The 23406-nt window shown below is 37.8% G+C and overlaps 3 protein-coding genes across 16 annotated transcripts; 2 read left to right on the forward strand and 1 right to left on the reverse strand.

Moving 5' to 3' along the window:
• The first annotated feature begins 2411 nt into the window (after window positions 1-2411).
• On the forward strand, window positions 2412-6598 carry tac3a (tachykinin precursor 3a). Of its 2 annotated transcripts, none has more exons than XM_055049851.1 (9): window positions 2412-2613; window positions 2892-3007; window positions 3110-3209; window positions 3353-3433; window positions 3581-3661; window positions 3990-4016; window positions 4100-4153; window positions 4307-4373; window positions 4506-6598. In XM_055049851.1, exons 2-9 carry the CDS (start codon window positions 2906-2908, stop codon window positions 4522-4524), a joined length of 531 nt encoding a protein of 176 aa, XP_054905826.1. In that variant the 5' UTR covers window positions 2412-2613; window positions 2892-2905; the 3' UTR covers window positions 4525-6598. The 2 variants fall into 2 exon arrangements, with proteins under 2 accessions (XP_054905826.1, XP_054905827.1); XM_055049852.1 differs by having other exon boundaries at window positions 3113-3209.
• Window positions 6599-7049: 451 nt separating this feature from the next.
• c1galt1la (core 1 synthase, glycoprotein-N-acetylgalactosamine 3-beta-galactosyltransferase 1, like a) lies at window positions 7050-14854 on the reverse strand. Of its 5 annotated transcripts, none has more exons than XM_055049849.1 (4): window positions 14588-14854; window positions 9688-9813; window positions 8554-9218; window positions 7050-7952 (listed from the first exon to the last, which is right to left on the reverse strand). In XM_055049849.1, exons 2-4 carry the CDS (start codon window positions 9746-9748, stop codon window positions 7602-7604), a joined length of 1077 nt encoding a protein of 358 aa, XP_054905824.1. In that variant the 5' UTR covers window positions 9749-9813; window positions 14588-14854; the 3' UTR covers window positions 7050-7601. The 5 variants fall into 5 exon arrangements, with proteins under 5 accessions (XP_054905824.1, XP_054905822.1, XP_054905821.1 ...); XM_055049847.1 differs by having other exon boundaries at window positions 9558-9813; XM_055049846.1 differs by having other exon boundaries at window positions 9537-9813.
• On the forward strand, window positions 10974-21542 carry b4galnt1a (beta-1,4-N-acetyl-galactosaminyl transferase 1a). 9 transcript variants are annotated; one of them, XM_055049836.1, is made up of 12 exons: window positions 10974-11320; window positions 15575-15759; window positions 16738-16964; window positions 17044-17226; window positions 18039-18145; window positions 18292-18329; window positions 18411-18591; window positions 19022-19114; window positions 19218-19405; window positions 19471-19611; window positions 20529-20726; window positions 20851-20968. In XM_055049836.1, the coding sequence occupies exons 1-12, from the start codon at window positions 11275-11277 to the stop codon at window positions 20860-20862; spliced, it is 1599 nt and encodes a 532-aa protein (XP_054905811.1). In that variant the 5' UTR covers window positions 10974-11274; the 3' UTR covers window positions 20863-20968. The 9 variants fall into 9 exon arrangements, with proteins under 9 accessions (XP_054905811.1, XP_054905806.1, XP_054905809.1 ...); XM_055049831.1 differs by having other exon boundaries at window positions 10992-11320; window positions 20529-20766; window positions 20851-21542; XM_055049832.1 differs by having other exon boundaries at window positions 11305-11320; window positions 15631-15759; window positions 20529-20766; window positions 20851-21542.
• The last annotated feature ends 1864 nt before the right edge of the window (window positions 21543-23406 follow it).

Here is a 23406-nt window from a genome sequence, read left to right on the forward strand (position 1 = left end):
GATCAAACAACTACTGTGGAAATACAGGTTGATCTCCAACCTTCCCTTCATAAACAAAATGATTTCAAATGTAGTGTTTGAACAATTAACAAAGTCAATGATCTAGGATGTGTCCTCACTAAGCTAGGAAAATAGAGCACATCGCCCCAGTTCTAAAATCTAAAGTTCTTCTACTAGAATATAATACTTATTTTGTAATCACTTTATAAAGAACTGTTGTTGCATCAGCCATCCAGACCACTCAGGTTTTCTGGCTCTCACACCTGCTCTGCATCACCAGAGACAGATTTTTTTTTTTATAATCTGTTATTATGTCGTGCTCATGTAAAGCTCATTGACTTTGGACGGATGGACGGACAGACGGAGATGGAGTCAAAATGTACGTCTGCAGGTACCATTAGCTGCACAGTGATTCACTACGCCCTGACTAGGTTGTCTGTTCATCACAGGACCAACATGCAGAGATACCCAACCAGGCATTCACAAACTCACTCCCAATTCAGAGGTCAAACAACGAAACATACACATGTTTTGGATTACACGTCGAAACCAAAGCACTCAGAGAGAGCTGACACGTTCACCAGGAAAACATGCAAACTCTGATGATAAACATCACAAGCAGGATTCAGACTTCAAACTTCCTGCTGCAAGGCAACAAGTGCTAATAAATAAATGTGGCTTTGTGCAGCCCGCAGTCTACCAGTTATTTAGAATGTAATTTGGTTGCTGAAGCATTACAATAAGTGGCATCATCATCTGCTGTTTAAAATTTAAAACCGCTTTGTGTCTTGTCTGTAATGAAAGACTTGCATAAATTAGACTGCATGGTGTAATTGGCAGGTAACAGTATAGACAATAGGAAAGCTGAAAGGAAAACGCATTTCGTTTCAATCTGAGGGCCAACATTCCACAATGTTTTCACTTAAAGGTCTGGCATGATGCTTATGTTGTCGCCACAGGGGAAAGGTATGAAAAAATAAAAGTTTTAACTGTTACATTAAATATTTTTTCAATTATGTTTCTCAAGGCAGGTAGTAAGATCAGTTAAATCAGTTCTATGACAGTAAGATTGTCACTTGTACTAAGAACAACAACAACAAAAAATTACTGCTTCTTCTAAAAACGAAAAGCAAACCTGCAGAGTCTGGATATGTATTATCAAATATAGTTTTAAGTAACTCCTGAGTTTACTTTCACATCATGAATCATTTCTTAATATTATGTGCCTGGTTTGCAGCTTTTCAAGCACAGTTTCAGATGAAACCCAAACCTCGTTGCTAAAACAAACCCAGTGGTGAAGGTTTTCGAATTTCCCTTGCATCTGAATGGAAATGTATTGTCTCCCGACATGAATAGAATATAAAAGCAATCAGTGGACAGAAATGAAAATCTCTCATATTAATACATAAGGATACAGAATGACTAACAGCTACTATTAAAGAAAATAAAAGACGCTTCTAGGGTACTATAATAAATAGAGATGCATCTATTGAGATTCTCTCAACTAATTCCAATTTACTGAGGATGACTTAAGATTGAACTACTGTATTTTTTTTTGTGCCAACCCATCAGTCCATACGATTCACCTAACTTTTTTCCCCCCTTTTTGTTGTATTAAAAACTAAAAACAAAAAATCTGAACCAGTATACGCAGCCAACATTGGTATGTGGCCCTATAATGAAATTCTCAGGCTGAATAGATGTTGGCATAAAAAGAAACATAGATTTCTATTACTTATCCAACGGACTAATCAGAGGAGAAAAGACATGAATGCTGCATTAGGTGAGCCCTCATTCTGCTGCTCAGTGTCCACTGAGTGGACAACAAATAACAAATAGAAACTCCTTCAATGTTCAATTAACATATTCTTTCTTCCTTTTTTGCACCTTATGGACAGAGAGCTATACTGTGTGGAAAAACCCCAGAGAACATGCAGCTGATATGTAACTCAAGGTCAGCCTATTTGCAACCTTGTGTGGCACTAGATCTATTGGTTAACAAATTAATATGTTGAAAAATGATAGGTCATACTTTTCCAGCATTTAATGAACAAACAAAGAAAGTTTATTTCCGGTCTGCTAATCAATGACCAAAGTCAAATTAAACAAAGTTGGTCAATTCCATATCTGATTTGATTGACAAGTGCATCTCTAGCTCTGGTGATGCTTCTTGAGAAAAAAGAAAACATATTGGGGAACTAATTTGAAGAAGCCAAATTCTTCTAAAAAGTCAAAGATCTAGAGGATGTTGGATAACATGTAAACCCACTTTCGTTCAACGCCTTATATGTCCCTACATGTGGTTGCTGGTTGCTCCTAAGCCCATTCCCGTTACCTTACCAACACGTTTCATTATTTCATGTCCAGGGGTGTGGAGGGGCGAAGTGAGCCCAACCATCAAGGAGAAAGCTTGACGTGACGTAAGACCCGTTACCCTTCCCACGCTCCAGCTGCTGATTGGCTTTACGTAGGTTTCTGGCTGATATTTAATACAGCAAAGCGCTGATGTCTCATTTATCAAGACTGGATCTTAGCGCATATCCGCTCCACTCCGCACCAGGGCGCACGCAGCTGACGCAGTCAACAAATCTGTCAGAGGAAAAAAAAAAACAGGTAAATATATATTTCTGAATGTTTGAAGTGTTTCTTGATAAAGTACAATTTAGATTTGCAGTCTGCTTTATGCTGTTTTATGTTGTTGTTTTTTATTACGTTAAAAATAAGCAAACCTGGATGAATCATGTCCATGTCAGTTAAACCTTTGCGCTTCTTTACACAGTAGTTATTCTTTTTTTTTTTTTTTTTTTTTTGATCGCAACAATCAGACGTGTTCTTTCACTACTGTTAATAATAAACAAACAAAAGAGTGACTGTGAATATTTTTCGGACAGTTGCTGCTCAGAAAATGAAACGAGGCTTGCTGCTGGTGACTTTGTTCCTCATCATGAAACTTCACTTCAGTCAATCCAGACGCGAAGAAACCGGATCGCGCGCAGCCTCCTCAGACGTAGGTTTCCCCGAAGCTCGATTTTCACTGATGATTTTATTATTATTGTTGTTTTCCCCCTCCTCTCAGGGAAACTGACTATTTTCATTCCTTTATCTTCAGCAGACTGTAAGACTGGAAGACCTGCAGCGGAACATACTGAGGAGACAGTCAGAGCCGGATCCGGACAGCTTTTACGGGATGCTGGGCAAAAGAAACTCTGGTTAGTCCGCTGTTGAATGTATCTGCTAATTTAAATTTGTATGCATTTTATGCTTTATTGCGTTGTCTGCAGAATGTCAATACCTATAGAGAAAATGGTAATGATATTTTTCGTTTTTTTTGGAAAACTTTTGTCACTGGAAGACCTGAAGCAGAGCATCCTAAGGAGAGTGGCAGAGCCGGATCCTGACAGCTTTTACGGGATGCTGGGCAAAAGAGATGCTGGTTAGTCTGTTGTGAATATGTCTGCTGGCTTTACTTATGTGTTCTCTGTTTTATTAGTTTGTTTATATAATATCATCAAATGAAGATGCAATGGTAAAAATCAAATAGTGCATTTTTTTGTTTTTGGAAAACTTTTGCAACTGGAAGACCTGAAGCAGAGCATCCTAAGGAGACTGGCAGAGCCGGATCCTGACAGCTTTTACGGGATGCTGGGCAAAAGAGATGCTGGTTAGTCTGTTGTGAATATTTGCTGGCGTTATTTATGTATTCAGTTGTACTGGTCAATTTCTTTTTGGAAAATGTCATTGACAGAGCCTGAGCTTTTCTGGTTTTTGTGTTGACGGCACAAGAAATACTGGCTAGACTGCTGTTAATATGTCTGCTGATTTTATTTGTATCTTCTTTTTTTTCACTATTTTTTTATAATAACAACTGAAGATAAAATGGTAAAATTGGTAAATCAAATTGTAAACTGTGAAGGTTTGCTTTTTTTGTTGTTTTTTTGTTTTTTGGAAGAATTGGTTACCTGATTTTGTATTTCCTCTTTGGCTTTCAGATGAAGATTCGAAAACAGCAGAAAAAAGTGAGATTCATCGTAACTCCAACCTTTTAATAAAATGAGTGTGTTTGTGGAATAAAAACATGAATTTGTTTTCTCTTTACTAGGGGAAACGGATGAGCTGTTTTTTGGTCTTATGGGAAAAAGAAGCTCAGACTCTGGTGAGTGTTAAAGATCTCAGGAGTACAATAGGTGCTGTTCTGATATTTTTATTGGCCACCTAAATTCCTCTTTCCAGTTCTAGTATGTAGACAAAGTGACACTTGTAATCTGTGCTTCTATAATGAACCTCTTTGTCCTCTTTGCTCTCTTAGATAATAGTCCCTGGAGAAGAGAGTATCCAGAACGGAGAGGAATTTTTCTCAACAAGTTCAGACTGAGGCAAGTTCTCGAGAAATTCAGACAGCATATATGTGCACATATATGTACACTCATAGTTGGCTGATTTATAATTTCTGCATTTGATATCTTTGTTTTTGTTTTTTGTTTTTTTTGTTTGCTTGTCTTTCTCAGGTCACTTCAGGGGCTGTAGGCACATTTTTCAGTTTGGCTTCGATTGAAAATCGCAGAGGAGCACAAACGGCCAACGAGTCTGACGGAAAAGCAGCCAAGCAGCTGGTTGATGAAAGTAACCATAAGCCAAGCAGATTGTAACTGTTTTACCTGAAAGACAAAGAATAATTACAAGCAGTGGCGGCTCCAGAGATTTTTTTTTTCTGCAGGCGCTTACGGGGGCTAAGCTTTTTTTAACAAAGGGTGCTGCAAAGGATCATTTTGTTCTTAAAATTCCCACACACAGAAGCAAACACAAACAGAGGCACACTCAAATCTCAGACATCTTAAACAGTGACCAATAAAGTGGATAGTGAATATGTAATAATCTACTATTTAAAGATGCAGTATGTAACTTTTACAAAAAAAATTATATATATATTTGTTGAAATTCTCAATATGTCATGACAGTATGGTATGAGATAGATAATCTGTGAAAAAAATCAAGCTCCTCTGCCTTTTCCCAGTGCTCCCAGTGCTATTCAGAGACAATCAATAAAAGCCAGGAGGAGGGTCTTAATGCTGTCAATCACCATCTCCCATGGAGCTGCTCATCTCATGGAAATGCATCGATGAGTGAACTCCTTCTTGTTGTTACTGCAACTGCTTCCAGATATCAGAGCCTGTTGTAAATGTTTATGCTAGCTAGCATAGCCACTAATGATAGCAGACACACAATTTGCTTGTAGCGGTAAGTTGTTTCTTCACCATTCAGAACATTGAGAAGCAAGTACATAAAGTCAACAGAGCTGAGACCCTCCTTGTTGCTCTCATTGGCTGTTTTTGGTCAGGAGCTACAGACAGCAATAGTAGCTCAGGGAGAAGGTGGAAGGGATTGTTCTTTTCAGATCATGTCATTTTAAACTGTCACAACATGCTGATAGTTTTAACAAATATGCAAAATACACATTTTTTATTAAGCTTACATGCTGCAGCTTTAATTAAACCATGCATGACAATACTGCTGAGAACATGCCATGGTATCTTAACAGTCTAGATCAATAAGTATTGATTTTTTTTGTTTTTTTTTTATTTTAAATATCTAAAATACTGCCAAACTGTTAATGTGACCTTCCCTGTTTTCTCCACAGTTTCCTCTTGAGCTGTTGATCCCATCTTTGGAAACTTGGGCAGTAGAAAACAATCCATTTTTGAATCTCTTGCTCCTTTCAGTTGTTTACTGGGAGTGAACATAGCCGTACAAGTTCATTTTCTGTTGCAAGACGGGATTTATTTAATTTTTTTACTCAATATAATTATTGGTAGTTGTGTTTTATGAGGAAAATATCACAACTATACTAAAGAATAGTGACATAGATGAAGAAGAAAAAATGCAATCTGATATTTCCTTGGGGGTGCTATGACTTCTCCAGGGGGAGCTATAGCACCCCTATGGGCCCCCCTGGCGCCGCCACTGATCACAAGTCATATTTTCAGTTTTTATTGTTCTCTCTTTTATTGTTCAAAGTTGAAAATAAACATAAATTTCACATGTTTTCTAGAGGGCTGTCAACATTAACCTGATAACACATGCGATTGATCTAAAACAAAAACTGTTACAATAATAATCTCAAAAACACAGATTAATGATGCTGACCTAAAAGCGTCTCTCTCACAGAGAGGGTTACCTTGTTCACAGCAGCGCGGAGCAAAGGTCGATGTTTTCTGCAATACCAAACAGCAGCAAAGGTTGAACTTTGTTCAACTTTCTTGTGTCGCATTGCTTCACCACTCACGTGTGCACACCTCGAAATTTCACATGCACATTTCTAAATTACCGCTTACAACAAAATGACTTAAACCTCCCTGAATACCAAAACCTGGAAAACTGAGACTCTTCAGGCGTGTTTGGTTTGATATAATGAGACATTGACTTTCTTTTAATACACACATACAGTGGCGCTTTTTGATATGGAAGCCAAGAAACTAGAAAATAAAATATATGCTATCTCCCAGTTGTCCCCTAAATATATTTGCTGCAACTTGTTTGCATGTGTAGTGAGGTAAGTTAGTTGCTGTTAAGTGCTGGAAGAAACTACATAAAAAAAACCCTGAGAAAATTGCTTGGATTTTAATTGGTTGGAGATCCACAACTGCATGCAAAATGTGCTTCAGGTTTACAATGTTCAATCATTCTAATGCTGGTTAATCACAACATTAGAGTGCAATTAATCTGATTACATTTTTAATCCATTGGCAGTACTACTTTTTCTTTAATTATTTAATAATGGTGAATCTTTCTGCAGGTTTTTGTTTTGGAAATTCAAACAATATGACATCACATGATGGGATTCACAGAAAATGTGTAATTATGTTTATCACCACTCTGAAACAGAACAGCTTGCTTTTAAATGCACATTAGGACTTTAGAGCTTTGCATCAGAGTCAAAAAGCCTCTCTACAGCACAGTTGCTGCTGTATCAAACATTATCGCTCAGCACATGTTAAATATTTACCTGCTAATGAAAACAAACTAAAATTTAAGTCAGAAAGATGACCAGGATCTCACAATATTTCAAAGTTTATTTGTGCATGTGGTTTAAAAGGTTAAAATAGTGCAATAAGTTGAGCATCAATTAAAATCAGTGTCAATAAAAATCCTGGGTACTTCACAGTTTCATAATGTACTGCTTATCTATTTATTTTAATAAGAAAAATGTAATAAAAGTAATGATGACATAAGTGAAAATGTTTCTGCGTCACTACAAAAATCGCTGATTGGGTCACACACCCAGGCGCAGTCAAACATGATTAGGCAAAAAGCATGTTTTTACATTAGGTAGAAATATACCCAGGCAATACGCAGCTGCCACTGAGCCACAATTAATTTGTCTCCACTCCCACTGGGAGCGCTGTCTGAGAAATACTGGGAAATATTCTGAGATTATATCCATGGGGGTATTATAATATTACCGTGGCCAATATACTTCACAGAGCAGCAAACCTTTTGAGTTCAAAAAATCTCCATCCTGCCTTTGATCACCTTGTCATGGTGTGGAAGAAGCTGCAACCAGATCTGATAAACAGCACTTGAAGATTCATCAGCAGCATCTGTAATCAGTGATGGCTGCCTTGTGTGCTTACAGTCTTATTTATGGGTAAATTAAAATCGCCATCTTCTTTCCTGCCCCTCTCTGCTAGTGTCTGTTCTATGGTTTGGTTTCTGTTGACAAGCAGAGCAGGGGCTGTGCTATTGGTTGTGTCCTTCACCTCCTGAGACACTTTAACGCCCACAGCAGCGGCCATCTTCGTCTGCGGGTGCAGTCTCGGCCTGCGGTGCACGGAGGGCAGGTAGCGTGGTACGTAGCCATAAGCTCTCAGGTGGTAGGTGTAATACTCCAGAGTATACATCAGCTGTGCTTCCACATAATGGAATGACACAGCCAGGTCCGAGCAGCACTGTGGACCCTGAAAAAACACAGAAAGAAAAACGCATATCAAACATATAGAATACAAAAGAAACATGATGCTTAGCATTTTGATATCAGCCAACCTCACACGAGAACAGCAATTTATGAGCAAGATGCATAAGTGAGCAATGACGTTCTCCGATTAGGAAAACTTTGGTATGCTGCTCTAACATAGGCTTACAATTATTGCATGAAATTAATTTTCTGTGGGGTTTATGTTCATGCTACTGCACTTTTAGTTTGACAAAAACAGAAAAATTGATTCACATGACTGAACAGCTTGTTCTTTTCCATTCGTCAAAAACAAATCTGACTTTTCACTGAAAATAATTGGGAGTGAAACCTAGACCAAGAATGTCAGCCTATAATCAAATGAATTCATGAAGTCTTTCTGTTTCTACATGCAGTCTCTCATCCGCATGGCTTCTTCACCCGAAATGCCCTTTTCTAATAAGGCTAATCCACTCAGAGGATGTCTGCCTAATGAGAACTATCAGTAATTGGCTTTCATGTTGATTAGTTATACTAAGAGTTACAGCCACAGTTCCACTTTACTGGGCTGAACCCTAGTGCCGAATATAGCACATGAAGGGACTTACCTCAACAATCGGGTAGAAACAATAACTCCAGTACCAGAAGCTCTTGGAAAACTTTGTGGTGAGATGGTGCTCCGGCACAAACGGGTGAAACGTTTCCCGATGCAACGTGTCTCTGGAGTCCCCTGCCAGAACGCCCATCTTCTCCAAACACTGACCCAAGGCCAGATCTTCAACAGGGGTGGTGTGTGTGCAAGCCTTGGTCCGGAAACCTTCGACAAATCTTCTAAGGGCCTCCTTGCTGAGCACGTACCCCGCACCTCCACTCATATAACCCTGTTTGGTGTACGGCTTAAAGCGTTTACCAAAATAGATGGGCTCTTCAGGAGTGTGGTTGGACAGAAGCCAACGCAGGTTATCGACCACCACAAAGGTGTCATCATCAGCTTTAAGGAACCAGTCTGCTTCATTCACGTGATGCTTGTAGACATACTGGAAGGCTCGGATGGTTTTCCAGTAGAGCTGGTCGCGGCCCTCTTTGGTGCCCAGCCCCACAGTGGGAAAGGAGGGATCTTCCACGGAACTCATGAACACCACAATGTTGCAGCGCCGACTCCAGGTGGCTCGGACATGGCTGGCCCTGCTCTGGAGGTTATATGGTCTTGTCATTACCCAGCAGAGAATGCGAACCCTCTGAAACAGCATGTCTGCCACCTTGCTGTCTTCATCTAGATACAGAGAACGGGACACCAGAGTTACAATCTGCTTAGGAACATTCTTTATTGTTTTGATAAAGAATGTTCAGAGAAATGCACATTTGTCTTTTGATATTTTACTTTGAAAATCAGAGTAAGTCTCAGAAATCAGCATGTGAAAAGGAAGAAAGAAGTGAAACATAAAACATACATACTTAAAGATTACTCGTTTTAAAGGAGTTTGTTTTGTCTGTACAGTTAAACTACCAAGTACTTCCTTATGTAGACAGTCTTGGTAACTAAAAATGCAACAGAAAAGAACCACATTGGCCATTTAGCGTTTAAATATACCACAACATGCATGCACAGCACCAGCTTGGTGAGGGTGGAGCAGGTTGATGAGCGCCCCTCCTTCTCTCCTCCAAATGCTTGGCCGCTCCGCTGCTGCTGTGGCTGTCTCCTGAGCCTCAGAGAGCACAGGGTAGCTTTGCTCAAACCACACCTGATGCAGGAAGAAGTACATGCTGCAGGTTCCCACCACGAAGCCCAGTGAGAAGGCCCATTTGGAGCTGGGACCCTTCATGGTAAAAATCTCTCCTGTTCTGCAAAGTCCCAACTTATAGCTTGCCTGCATGGACCAAAAGCACACTTTAATCAGATTGATAAGCATCTCATTATTTCAGCAGTATTAAAAACAAATCTCTATTCCATAAAGAGTTCAATGGACAATAAGATATGGTGACGCGTCTTTAGAGCGTTCTGTAGTTTTGCACCAGATCACTCAGCCTCCTTAGTGATCCAAACACCAGGATGCCTTTGGTTGGAACTCTGGGTAGAACTATGAAATAAGTTTAGTTGTTTATCAAGCCATGTTCAGGTGCAGCTCAGGATTTAAAAATAAAGTTAGCTTTTTGTCTTGGTCTGACACAACTGTACCTTACGTTGGACCCCTAAGCTCTAGAGAATAAAATTAAAATAAACATGAAAAGGTCATTGGTGTGTAAGCAATGTCTCATTGTCCCAAGGTATAGTAGCAATGGATGACTATTTCTTTAGGTCAAACAGACAAACAATAAAGACAAAGAAAAGAAAGTGAAAACAAATAATGAGTGCAATTTTATGTCATTTGTTAAAAAAAAAAAACATGTAGAAGATAACAGATATTATAATTCCCTGCCCTTCTTCTCATACTCACCAACTTACAAACATTTAAATCTACCCACACCTGATAAACTCTTAAATTGTGTCCACAAATTGCCCCTTTAGAAAGTGCTGAATTACTTTACTGGAGTCCTCTTGATCTGCAGTGGTCACAATGACTATCCATGGAAAAAAAAATTACAATCTAGCAAAAGCAATTGGCTATGTGCAGAAAAAAAGTGCAATTGGCCTTATGACTTATAAAACATGCAAGAGTGTCTTCACCTTTAACAAAACTACTTTAACTTGTAGTACCAATCACTTATTCCATTTTACTGTTTTTTTATTTATTTTTATTACAGTTACATTTATATCACAGAACTAACAGTAAAGCAACAATTCATCCCAAATGTCAAATCCCATCTGCACTTACACAATAGTTATAAGAAGCTTAAAAGTTTCTGCTGCAAGCATCTTACTGTCATTTATGCTTCACCTTCAGGGATCCAGTGAAGTTTTGTGTCTTAAGGACTCTTGACCTGATCGGTGTAAAACTACATATTGCCCTCTGAAAGAGACTCATTTACAAAGGAATTTAAAAAAAAAATCTTTGCACATTGCAAATGAAAAAAGTGTTTTAAGCAGGGGTGCTCAAACTTTTTGAGACCAATATCTACTTTTTCTCTCACCAGCCGGCTGAGATCTATCTCATGGCATGAAGACATACAAATTATAAATTAAACCCTATTGACTAATTTTCTATGCAAATATACATCGGTTATATCAGAAATGATAAAGTGATAGAAAACCTAATGCAGTTTCTTCCTCAGTGAGATTCTGACACTGGGAGCAGGTTACTGGTTTCTAAGTCAGAAGCTGGTTGCAAACCTGAGGCCAGCAGGTGCCAGTCAGTTATGGTAGATCTGAAATTTGGTTTGATGACGTCACTATGCGAAACTGCAGACTGATAGGAGGAACCAAAGAGCTCTGCAGCGGTAAAGGCAAATCTTCTGAATTTGGGATATAATTAATGTAATTTCACATAATTATTGTGGTAGAAGTCATTTGTTTGTTAAATATATGTTTGTTAATCAAATATATGTGTCCTATTTGATGTTGGTTGTGACGTTTACCGCAAACGAACGAGGTAATTAGTCCAAGTCTGTCGTTTATTGAACGTTCAGAAACTCCAGCGGCTGTGATGAACCACAGCGAAGGAAAACAAAGGTAGAATAACCCGAACAGGTGATCAACTCAGAACCACTCGCACTTTTTAACACTTTTTCTCTCTTTATCGTTAAGCACACCCATTGCCGAAGCAACCGCCTGCGCCCCGCTAGCCGAGCAAAGATTACGTTAAAAACGTTCAGTCCGTTACGATATCAAGTTTCCAGGCTTTATTTTTTTTTAAATGACGCTACAAACGTTTTGGATCTTAGTGAATATTTTGAAAAGTTTGTCAGAGGAGGAAGTGCTGCTCTCAGCGTCCTGGAGGTCTTCAGTTTGTCACCTTCTTCTTCTTCCTCTTATTTAAGTTTTAACGGCAGCTTGCATCCATTTTTGTTGCACTACTGCCATCTATTGGATCCTAATCATCTCGCAAATTCTCAAAATAATCCCACTGTTTTTTAAAAAACAAAAAATGTTCTTCCTCCCCTCATTACTATTTAACTGATCAACCACTTTTCCCCAGTACTGCCTAATTCCAATATTAATAATTTTCTTTCATTTTCATATGTTCTACAACTAATAAAAACATGTTCCATTGTTTCTACAGAATCACACCAACTACATAAACCAGTAGGATGTTTCCCCATCTTATAAAGAGTTCCATTTAATAAACTATGCCCGGTTCTTATTCGAGTTATAATTACCTCTACCTTTCTATTTAATCCTCAAACCCTTTCTACATCAACTGTATTTTGAAACCTGTATAAATGCCTTCCATTAATTTCATTATCCCATCTAATTTTTCATATCTTTTTACTTTCTCTCCAAGCTATACTTTTCCCCTCTGATTTCGATAGCTTTACTAACATATCAATTCCTTCTTTTTTACTAGCCTCCTTAGCCAATCTATCTGCTCTTTCATTGCCCAAAATACCTACATGAGCAGGAGTCCAAAATAATATTACAATTTTATTTTGTTCACATATTCTATGATGAACAGCCATAACCTCATATAATATATTTTGATGATTACTTGAACATCCCTTTTCAATACTCATCAATGCTGATAATGAATCACAACAAATTATAAATTTATTTCCTTTACTATCCTCCACCCATTCTAAAGCTAATAATATAGCACACAATTCTACTGCATAGATACTCAAGTAATCAGATGTTCTTTTTGAAATCTTTATTTTTAACTCTAGAATCACTACTACTATACTAGTTACTTCGTTTTTAGGATCTTTTGAACCATCAGTATAAATCTGTACATAATCATTATATTTATTTTGTATTTGATGATAAAACTCTTGGCACATATCTATCATCTTTTTCCCCTGAATATCTAATAGTGACTTGTCTAGATTAATACATTTCAATGACCATGCTGGTCTCACAGGCCATACTACTGTTTGACTGAATTCTTTGTCAAATACATTAAATGTTTTTGCTCTATCATCTCCCACCCACCCAAAACTATCACTTTTCCCTTTTCCTCTCTCCCAATAATGTTGTAACACTTCTTAACTGGGTGATCTTCATTTTGTCCTTTTAAACTTATCCAATAATTTACCATGATCTGCTGTCTTCTAATACATAATGGCATCTCTCCTGACTCTACTTGTAACGCACATACTGGAGTAGATTTAACTACCCCTAAGCAAATTCTCAAAGCTCTTGCTTGAATAATATCCGATTTGTTTAACCTAGTTTTGCTTGCTGATCCATACACCACACTCCCATAATCTATTCTAGATCGAATTAATGACACATAAATATTTTTAAGTGTTTCAAAGTTTGCACCCCATGTCAACCCTGTCAAACACCTCATAATGTTAAGAACCTTTTTTACTTTTTTCCATAATGTGATCTATATGACTTTCACAAGTTAGTTTCTTATCAAAGACTACTCCCAAAAAACGAAAACTATCAACCGTTTCTAATTCTTTCCCATATAAATATAATTTTTTTTATCAATTCTAACTTTCTTATTTGTAAAGAACATTACTTTTGTCTTCTCAATTGAAAATTTAAAACCCCACTCAATTCCCCACTTACCTACTATATCTATACCTTCCTGAAGTTTTAAAATAAGATGTTCTATATTTCTTCCCCTTTTCCATAATGCTCCATCATCAGCAAATAGTGATTTCCCAAAACTAACTGGTATTTTATTAAAAATATCATTTATCATCACCGAGAATAATATTGGACTTATCACACTTCCTTGAGGAGTTCCATTTTCTATTTGACATGATTTTGAAACATGAGAACCTATTTTAACTTGTATATTTCTATCACATAAAAAAACAAACATATCCAGTTAAACATACTCCCTCCTATTCCTATCTGGTGTAGTTTAATCATTAATCCTTCCCTCCATAACATGTCATATGCTTTTCCACATCAAAAAACACAGCCACAACAGTTTCCTTATTAGTTTGAGCTTTTCTAATATCATCTTCTAAACACAATACAGGATCCATTGTTCCTCTCCCTCTACGAAAGCCACTCTGATACGGAGCAATTATATTCCTTGATTCCAAATATTGTACTAGCCTCTCATTCACCATCCTTTCCATCAGCTTACATATATTAGATGTTAAAGCAATCGGCCTATAGTTTTCAGGATTACTATGATCTTTCCCAGGTTTCCAGTTTGTCACCTGCTGCCGAGATCGCCTCAAAACCTCCCCGCGATCGACCGGTAGATCGCGATCGACGTATTGAGCACCCCTGGTTTTAAGTCTTTGAGTTTCACTTATGATGCTTCTTGAGTTAAAAATGTTAGGACTTACTATCAACTAAGCACATAATAACTAATTATTATTTTCTCCTTGGAATGGAAGAATTTTTTTTTGCATTATTGTCTTTTACTTGAATCCTCACACAGAAAAAAAAAACACACACACTCGCGCACGCACGCACACGTACACACACAATGAGTAACCTGACATGCGGATATGAGCTCATAAAAGAAACAAAAACTCCGCATTTCGCCATAAATCATCAGAAAAAGCTAAATTATCATGTTCCTATTTGCACAGACGGTTAAAGACCAACATAAATTCAGTGTGTGTGCTTGTTACCTTCGCTGTGGCATCAGTCATTTGTGGACACGGACTGCTCAACACCTCCTAAAGCTTGTGAGCGTTTCCTCGAATGGGCACAAAAACGCTGCACACGCTCAGCCCACGAACGGCTCTGCATGGCTGAGATTCCCTGCGTGTTTGTTTGCTTGTTTTTTTGTTTTTTGTTTTTTGTTTTGTTTTCTTGCGTGGCTGAATAAGATGATTACAGAGATAAAAGCCACACAAACGTCCAGATTTACACCATTCAACCCCACACGGCTTAGCTCTGCTTATGCGGTCTCCCATTGGCTATCAGACAGTGACGCATAAGGAAGAGGGCTTCAACGTTTCAGATATGTACATTAAAAAAATAAATATATATATACAGATACATATATATGTATATTTTGGTTTAATTTAGATATACAATAGTTTTTGTTTAATGTAAACAAGACGCGTTTTATTAGAAATGCAAAATGCAAAAGGGAAAGAAATGGAGGCAAACATGTAGCTGTACAGCTCTTTACCACTGGAGGTCGCCCTAACACTTCTATGCATCAACACGAATTGATGTTTGGATCCAGGAAGAGGCGGACTTAAGACTCTCAGTGAAGTCATAATTATAAAAAATATAAAAAAATAAAAATAAACAGAATACACGTAACATTGAGGATCGCCTGTCAGGTTTTAAATACCTTTCTTAATAACAGCTTTTAAGATAATATATTTCTGTATTATTTCCAATGGCCTGGGAAAAGTCTTGTGTGTAGGCAGAAGATAATCACACACACAAAAAACACACATTGACAAAAGGTTGCAAACATCAACTATTCGATACATTAAGGTTAATAAACCTTAACCTTAAGTTTCAATAATATTCCGATATATTGAGTATGACAATCGGTTTGACCTGTCAGACATTATAGAAGAAGTGAGGTTTCTTAAATTATTATTTTTTTATCATTATGTTTTTTTACATGTTAAACGGTTTTTTGCATGAAAAAGCTCCATGTAAAGCGGACCACAGGTCAGACTCTGAGCTATTTGCATTATTTGAGGAGCCTGCGGCCGCCTCGTTACTTCCTCACGCCGACATCGCTTGTGCGCAAAGTTGCAACACCAGAACACAGACAGCCACTGGATCGCTCTCAACTGGGTTAAGAGGAAGCGTGTACTGCAGAATAATCACAGTAAGATTTCAACTCTTTTTTTTTCTGTGTTCGAGCTTTATTTGGAGATGTGGCCTTTGAAAACATGCTTAAGAATGATGCTAATTGTATTCGGATAATCTTCTTCCGATAAGCGAACTGGAGGTTGCATTTGTTTCTGCAATAGACAGATGCAGATGTAATTTAGCCAATCTATGAGACTTGTCTTTTTCTTCTTCTTTTTTCATTTTTTTTAATGCTGTCAAACAAACAAGACCTTATCCAAACATCATTATCTATTATTTATTATCTATTATATTAGCTTCCCATCAACAAGTGAGGCAGTTTTCTTAAACTCGCGAGATTTCATTTTTGAAGTCCACAGCTGTTCTGGAACAGACATTTTAAATGCGCAGGGTTAGTGTTGGTGTCTTTATGACATATAATGTAGACACATATTTTCATCTCATTATGTTTTCACTCTGAAGCTCGTCACATTTCTGTATGTTCTGTGTCTCAATAAAAGTTAAGTTTGCAGAGGTGTTTTTTATTTTTTATCATCAGGGCCACCCCATGGAAACTATACTACACTATCCACCCAGGAGCCACTTGAACAAAGATTGCCATTAGAAGTTATCTATTTTAATGCCAAAATGCATTTAGCATGTTTTGCACTTAGCCAAACAATAATATCAAAAGGCGATCAACAGAAGAGTTGAAACTTTATTTGCATCATTTGCTGCTTTTTTACAAATATATTCACACTGAACAGCTATGGTAAAGTCTTATTTGTGGTCCATTCACTGATCAGAAAAACAGATCAGTGATTTTTGGTTATCAGATCAACTGCAGGCTAAGTCGGCTGTAGAATCTTCTACTTACCCAGAAGTAGCAGATTTCCAACAACTGAAACTCATCCCTTCCTCTTTATAGGGAGGGAAGTTACAGTCTACAATGTCATCTATCTCCATTTATGTATTTCTGTCATGTCATTTTGATATTCCTGTCATTGTTCTCCAGATGCGTTTCACCTGCAGATGGGGCCTTAAAGTGATTCCATTTCTTGCTTTGTTGCTAATTGTCCTGCCAGCTGTCCTCTATTACTTCTGGAGCCCAACAAACACTTCAGGAGTCAATATACAAGCAAGACAAAGCAGCCGAATCCAAAAGCTGCTCATTGAGAAAAGTCAAGGCATCATGACTAATTATTCTGACATTCCCTACAAGATCAAAGAAAATGTGGCAAGGTGTCAATGCTAGTACTTTTTCCTTTAACTGTAAATTCATCTTTTCATCCTTGCTCATTTTCTTTAACTTCTCCCTCAGTCAGTTGCCTCAGAAAGCATGTGTGTGCCAGGTCGGAGAGAAAGCCTTTCATTTACCATTCTCCAATCCACTCTTCCCTCGTGTTTGGGCTCACAACCTTCAGCAGGCGTTCTTAGAAATGCAATCTGATCCCGAGGCTGTACAGCAACAGAGAGCAGAGGAGTACCTCCAGTTTTTGAGAAGGTAAAAATAAAAGACAATGAGACTCAAACCACCCCCTTCTCTAAAAATCTCAATGCGCAATGTGTGCACTGAAGAATTTGGGATCCAATTTAAACTTGTTTAAACTAATATGCGGCACCAGATGTTGTGGAAAAATATTAACAGTTTGATGTGTTAACATCAAACTGTTAATAGATCAATAGGGACTGTCTGATCAACATGGCAAGACTGTCTGACACACAATCAGGCTGCATGTTGTTTTAGAGAAAGTCACACACCAGTGAAAGGGGAAGCATTTCAAACTGTAGCTAGTTTTTGCAAGTAATTTGAGCCTGAGAGGGTTAAAACTGTGGTTGAGCTCAGTGCTCAACCACAGATTGAGCACTGAGATATGAAACTCACAAAAATAGCTCTTAACCACAGCAACATGAAAAACCAGACTTCAACACTTTGATGATCTTTTAAGAAAATTTTGTGTTTCTCTCCCAAAATAAAAAAAAAATAGGATATTCAAGGTCAAATTATGATGAAATAATGAAGAAAGTAGAAAATTATTCTTAAATTTATCATTTTAGAAAAAGGAACTTTATTGCATGTCATTATTTTATTAATCTGATCAGTTAATAGTATTGCTTTGCACTAGTAATTGATGGAAATGCTTGAGTCACATGTAAATTGAAACTTTCTGTGCCCTGTGTGGATGCATTTCTGCTATCAGTGTGGAAGCATGAGTAAGCTAACTGCGTTAGTGTTTAAAAAAAACAGCTGAACAGGTTGTTCAGCCTGTTCAGCTGAACAACCTGTTTTTTTTCTCCATTTGTCTTTGCGTGTAGGTCCCACACTCCAGCAGACATGCTCGTCATTGCCGAGGCTGGCAATCCTCTTCAGTATCCTACCCAAGGTGTGAAGGTGCAACCCCTCAAAACAATAATCATCCCAGGTAATAATACTAAATTGCATGTGATAGTGTCAGAAACTGAGGTATAAACAGTGCGTCTTAATGTCCCATCTTGAGTTCACTGGTGAACTTATTTCCATCTTCTGCTCCAATAACGCGTTCTATCCACATCACCACTCTCTCCACAGGTCTGGGTCTCAGACTGGAAGGCAGAAAAAGCTATATAGTAACTATTTTTTTTTACTTTTTATTTTTTTTACACAGATTATGTGGCTTATACTTTTTTAAAAATCTTGTCTAAAAACAGGTAAATTTGACAGCGACAATGGGGACTTTTGACGTTGCCGCCACAGTGGACAGGGTCTCTGTAAAAGGAATGGGTGAAAAGCATATTTCACTGTCGAGTCCGGCTCTCTATGCTCTGAACAGGCAGCTCCAGTTTGTCACTTTTACCAGCACCATATTTCATCCGATGACATCGGACCTAGGTAAAGTTCACATTCCAACATCATGACACTGTGTCAGGAGCGATTTTTAAAACAAAATGGAGGAAAGAGTCCAAATTTTCCAAAATTTACGTTCACATGTACAGCATTGAGGCTTTCGCTAAGACTCTGCACTTGATATGTGTGAAACTCTAACAGAAATTGCTTTGTGTTTATTTCAAATGTAATTGAACATGGGCATGGTTTGTTAATGTAGAGGGAAACATGTACGCAGAAACGTTTCACCATAGCTAGGACGATAATCTGATTGGTTAGAAGATTTTGAGGTGCGTTCACTTCACTCTAAATTCTTGACCATGATACTAACTATGCAGGAAATATGAGTAAGAATAATTTGTTTTGCCTTCAATTCTTTAATAAGCTCATTGCCTCTTATGTACTTTCACTTATCAGCTTTTGCTTCATCCGGCAGTTCAGTTGGCGACTGAAGGCCACCAGTCATTTTTCACCATCAAGGTGGGACACAGAGTTGCTCCCAAACTTTACAACTCTGGACAAAGTAAAGGTTTGTGAGCACTTATTGACATATTTCATTAGCAATTCATTTTTTATATAGTAGAATGCATTTTATCATGTTTATTACCTGCTTTGTTTCTGTTGTCACTCAGGGTACAACATTACCTCTCTGGTTACCATCGCTACGAAGACCTTTTTGCGCTACGACAAACTCAAAGATCTCATCGCCAGCATAAGGGAGTTTTATCCCACCATCCTCATAATTATAGCGGACGATAGCGAACACCCCCAGCCAGTGACCGGCCCTCATATTGAGCAATACATTATGCCATTTGGAAAGGTAAAATGTTTGCTTGATCCAATGTATAATGATTCAGTCAAAAATAACTCAATTTCTCTGTGTAGGGTTGGTTTGCAGGAAGAAATCTGGCAGTGTCCCAAGTGACTACCAAATATGTGCTCTGGGTGGACGACGATTTTATCTTTACTGCAAACACCAAACTGGAGAAGATGGTGGACATCCTGGAGAAAACCACGCTGGATCTGGTAAGCTGGTCCAAACAAATCAGCTGCTCTGATTTGTTCATTTGTCATATTTATTATAGCATATTTTTCAAAGCCTTCTTTCAACCCTTCAAACCTGGGCAATACACCGGCCCAGATTAGAGGGGCTGAAAAAATGCAAACGTCCATTTCTGTACTTCATGTCAGGTCATTTGCCCAATACACACCTAGAGGAATTTGATTGTTTTCCAGGAAACGTTTAGAAATGTTATGTTTTGTAAAGTTTTGTTGTTTACAAAACATTATCCTAATTTTTTTTCTTTTGTCAGTGTATATTTGTGTTTAAAAAATATAAATGACACCACTGACTATTGTATTTAAGAAAGAGCAAAGGGCTTGGATCTGTGTAATTTCTACCTGTCTGTTGAATCCATATGAACCTCAAATTGTTAGGAGGCCAAGAATCAAGTCACAACTTTCTTTTTGATCTCTGACTAGCTATCTAGGCATTAACTCTTCTTTAGAAGTTGTTAATGATTTTGTCCTTTAATTAAAATACAAACTTCCACATTCTCACACTCTGCTACAGCATCCTGCTGTAGAACATAGAAATTTCCACACCATAATGTGAGTTATTTTCAGAAAAATAAACTTAACTTGACAGGTATGGCTTGTTGTCGGGTATCTGAAAGTTATGACTCAAGTCAAACGGTTTAAAATGCTAACGAAATGTATTTAAATTTCTGAAATTTTAGAAGTTGGTTTATATCTTAGCCTATACAAACTCAAGAATATCGCAAATAAATGCGATATTCAGATAGTGTGCACATTTAAACAGCACTGATCCTACCAGACTGTCTATCTTTTCTTGCTATTTTTTTTTCTTTCATTTAGAGAATAAAAGAACAAAATTAAAAAAGTTAACTTATCTATCTTTCTCTTTTCTGCATAAACGTCAGGTTGGTGGCGCGGTCAGAGAGGCTACTGGTTACACTACCACATTCCGTCACACCATTTCAGTGGAAGAAGGCGGAAAGGAAGGCGACTGTTTAAACATCAGGAACGGATACCACCATGCTATTGAGGGATTTCCCAACTGTGTGGTAGCAGATGCCGTCATCAACTTCTTCTTGGCTCGAACGGACAAAGTTCGGCAGGTTGGCTTCGATCCGCGCCTGTCAAGAGTAGGCCATCTAGGTCAGAGGCCTTTAATTATGTCAATGTCTTCGAATAAAGCTTTAAATACACCCATAGCTTATTTTTTGCCTTTTGTTTCTGCAGAGTTTTTTGTAGATGCCCTGGGCACCATGCACATCGGCTCCTGCAGCGATGTCATCATTAACCACGCGTCAAAGATCAAGCTGCCATGGACTAAAACAGAAACACAGAAGGCCTATGAGCAGTTTCGATACTCTTCTAGAAAAACAGGGATTGACCTGAATGAGATCTTTTACTTTAAGAACAGATTCAAGTGCATGACCAGACAATAAAAACACACTTGCATTGGTTTCATGAAAACAAATAGTTGTCGCTCTTGGTTGAGAGATATTTTGTCTTTTTTCTGCTGACAACTGGATTTTTTTTTAAACCACCTGTTGTGATGTTAACAAGCCAGTCGGTTCTTGTTGTTTGAAACAATCCTCATTTTTTTGCAATTTGTTGACCGTTTTCACATGTTTTCTTTTGAAGTAAACATTTGAATTTGGAAGGTAATTTTGATGCTAATTGCTCTGAGTTAGTCATTTGAATTTCATACAGGCTTTGTGTCCTTAATATGTATTTTGCGCGTAAATGGGCTATTATAAGTTGTCATGACACATGATCCTCTAGAGGAGAGAATATATTTAATGTGTGTACCAAAAAAATGAATAAAGAAAACGCTAACCTTTTTTTTATGTTAATGCACGTTACAGATTTTGGTATAGCATCTATAGAGGTTGCAACAATAATAAACAGTTCTTGTGACACATCAATGATAGCACAAGTGGTTCTTAGTCTAGTGTCTCATTTAATTGATTACAGCGCTCAGTTTACATACATCCTGGGAAACCAAAGGTCACTCAACGCTTACGTCAGAAGCCAGAAAACATGCTGTCATCATGCATCACTAATAAATATGTTTATTGTTCGTAATAATAAATTCCACAAAATGTCACGAAAGTCCACATTGTGCTCTTATTCCCAATTCACCAAATTATTTGTATTTTTTACGTCATAGAAAAATGTCAGGTGTCCAAACGTCATTATTACGCTAGATCAGTGTTGTCTTCGCCCTGCAAGTTTTAGATGCCTCCCTGCTTCAACCACACATGCTTTCAATTAATGACTGGTTAACAGGCTTTTGTTGAGCTGCAGTCATTTGAACCAAGTCTCTGAAATGAGGGAAACATCTAAAAAAGAAAACAATCAAATAAAATACAGGGCAGTGCGCGGTCAGGACACTGCCCTGTATCAGATTAAGAGATGAAAACATTTGAAAATCTGACATTAAATGAATGTAAAATTTAGAAAGCGTTTAAAAGTCAAGTGACGCTTCGTTCGTAGAAAAAATAAAAAATAATAATAATAATTACAATGTTTCGCCACCAGAGGGAAACAAAAGATCATGTAAATGTCTGCAGTATATTTGGACAAATTGTTTGCAAGCGATTGGCTATCGGATGGAGGGACATTTAAGATTTCCTTATTTTATCTTCCTTTTTGTCACTTTGTGGTAGAAAACATTGGCTGCAACTCTAATATCTTCATTTCTACCGTCATATATGCGGCCATTTGGTAATTTGAAGTATATCTCTATATATAGATGCTGTCGGGCTATTGCCTGCCAGAGTTTATTTAAATGACAACTCAAGTCTTCACTCTTCAAGTCTGAGATTTGCTGAGGATTTTGCAGGGTTGTTTTTAAAATTCCCCTCCATGTGTGTTCACGTCAGTAGGTCTTACTGTCGAATCTGGCTTAATGAACATTTGGCCAGATACTCGTGCATCATGTCCTAATTGAAGTGGACTACTTCCTGCCAATTAGTGAAACACTCCTTGAGCTTTAAAGGGAAAACCCCAGCGGGTACAGCGTCAGGAGGATTACTTAAAATATGCCGAGGAGAAAAAAAAGAAAAAGAAATAATGTGGTCAACTTAGTTATCAAACACACCTCAAGGACATAGTTATTTATTTGCTTGCTTTATTTGGTGTTGAACTCAAAACTGGATGCAGTTTCATCAGGCTCAACGTATCAGGTTTCAGCAGGGTGGTGAAGGTATCCCGATGTTGGCCAGCAGAGGGCAGCAACGTGGCAAGAAAAAGACCTTCCATCATGGAAGGTTTTGACTTGATTTGACCAACTTTTGAGAAAATAATAGTTGGAAGGAAATCTGATTCTTGTGACTCTCTTTACACTGTATCTTTAATCAGATGCAGAGTGGATCTAATTACTCTGTTTTAGTCTCTGTCAGATGTTCCATATTGAAACCAGTTTTTTTTTTGTTCTTCATTTTTCAAATCCGAGGCATGATTTTTATCATTATTTACCCAAGTGCGTACAAAGACACCTCCTACTCCCACTTCAAAATTTGACAAGGCTGGCATGGTTCACATACTACACCACCCTCCATTTCAATCCCCGGGGGAAAAAAAGTTTTCCAGGGGAAAATATATTTTCCTAAATTTCTTCCAAAATATAGAAAGAAATCCACATTTGATTATGCATTGACTGTAATTCCTGTGTGAAGATAAAAAGAACAATCACTGGCTACTGGATGGTTATGTAAAGATCGTACATGGAGTGCGGTGTATTTGTATCGAACTCTCCCTTTTTCTGCAATTTCCTGGAAGAAAAAG

Source organism: Poeciliopsis prolifica, unplaced genomic scaffold (genome assembly GCF_027474105.1).
Source record: "Poeciliopsis prolifica strain line A6 unplaced genomic scaffold, Auburn_PproV2 SCAFFOLD029, whole genome shotgun sequence".
NCBI lineage: Eukaryota > Metazoa > Chordata > Actinopteri > Cyprinodontiformes > Poeciliidae > Poeciliopsis > Poeciliopsis prolifica.

Excerpts from the sequence above, each read along its gene's own strand:
- c1galt1la (XM_055049844.1), bottom strand. The coding sequence starts at position 9,855 with ATGCTTATCAATCTGATTAAAGTGTGCTTTTGGTCCATGCAGGCAAGC. Across the intron at positions 9,219-9,536 it reads TGCTGTGCATGCATGTTGTG|ATGAAGACAGCAAGGTGGCA; the intron begins GTATATTTAAAC and ends CTCTGTATCTAG. Across the intron at positions 7,953-8,553 it reads GTTTCTACCCGATTGTTGAG|GGTCCACAGTGCTGCTCGGA; the intron begins GTAAGTCCCTTC and ends GTGTTTTTTCAG.
- b4galnt1a (XM_055049831.1), top strand. The coding sequence starts at position 11,275 with ATGCGAAACTGCAGACTGATAGGAGGAACCAAAGAGCTCTGCAGCG. Across the intron at positions 18,592-19,021 it reads TCCGATGACATCGGACCTAG|TTCAGTTGGCGACTGAAGGC; the intron begins GTAAAGTTCACA and ends TTCATCCGGCAG. Across the intron at positions 19,115-19,217 it reads CAACTCTGGACAAAGTAAAG|GGTACAACATTACCTCTCTG; the intron begins GTTTGTGAGCAC and ends GTTGTCACTCAG.
- tac3a (XM_055049851.1), top strand. The coding sequence starts at position 2,906 with ATGAAACGAGGCTTGCTGCTGGTGACTTTGTTCCTCATCATGAAACTT. Across the intron at positions 3,434-3,580 it reads GCTGGGCAAAAGAGATGCTG|ACCTGAAGCAGAGCATCCTA; the intron begins GTTAGTCTGTTG and ends TGCAACTGGAAG. Across the intron at positions 3,662-3,989 it reads GCTGGGCAAAAGAGATGCTG|ATGAAGATTCGAAAACAGCA; the intron begins GTTAGTCTGTTG and ends TTTGGCTTTCAG.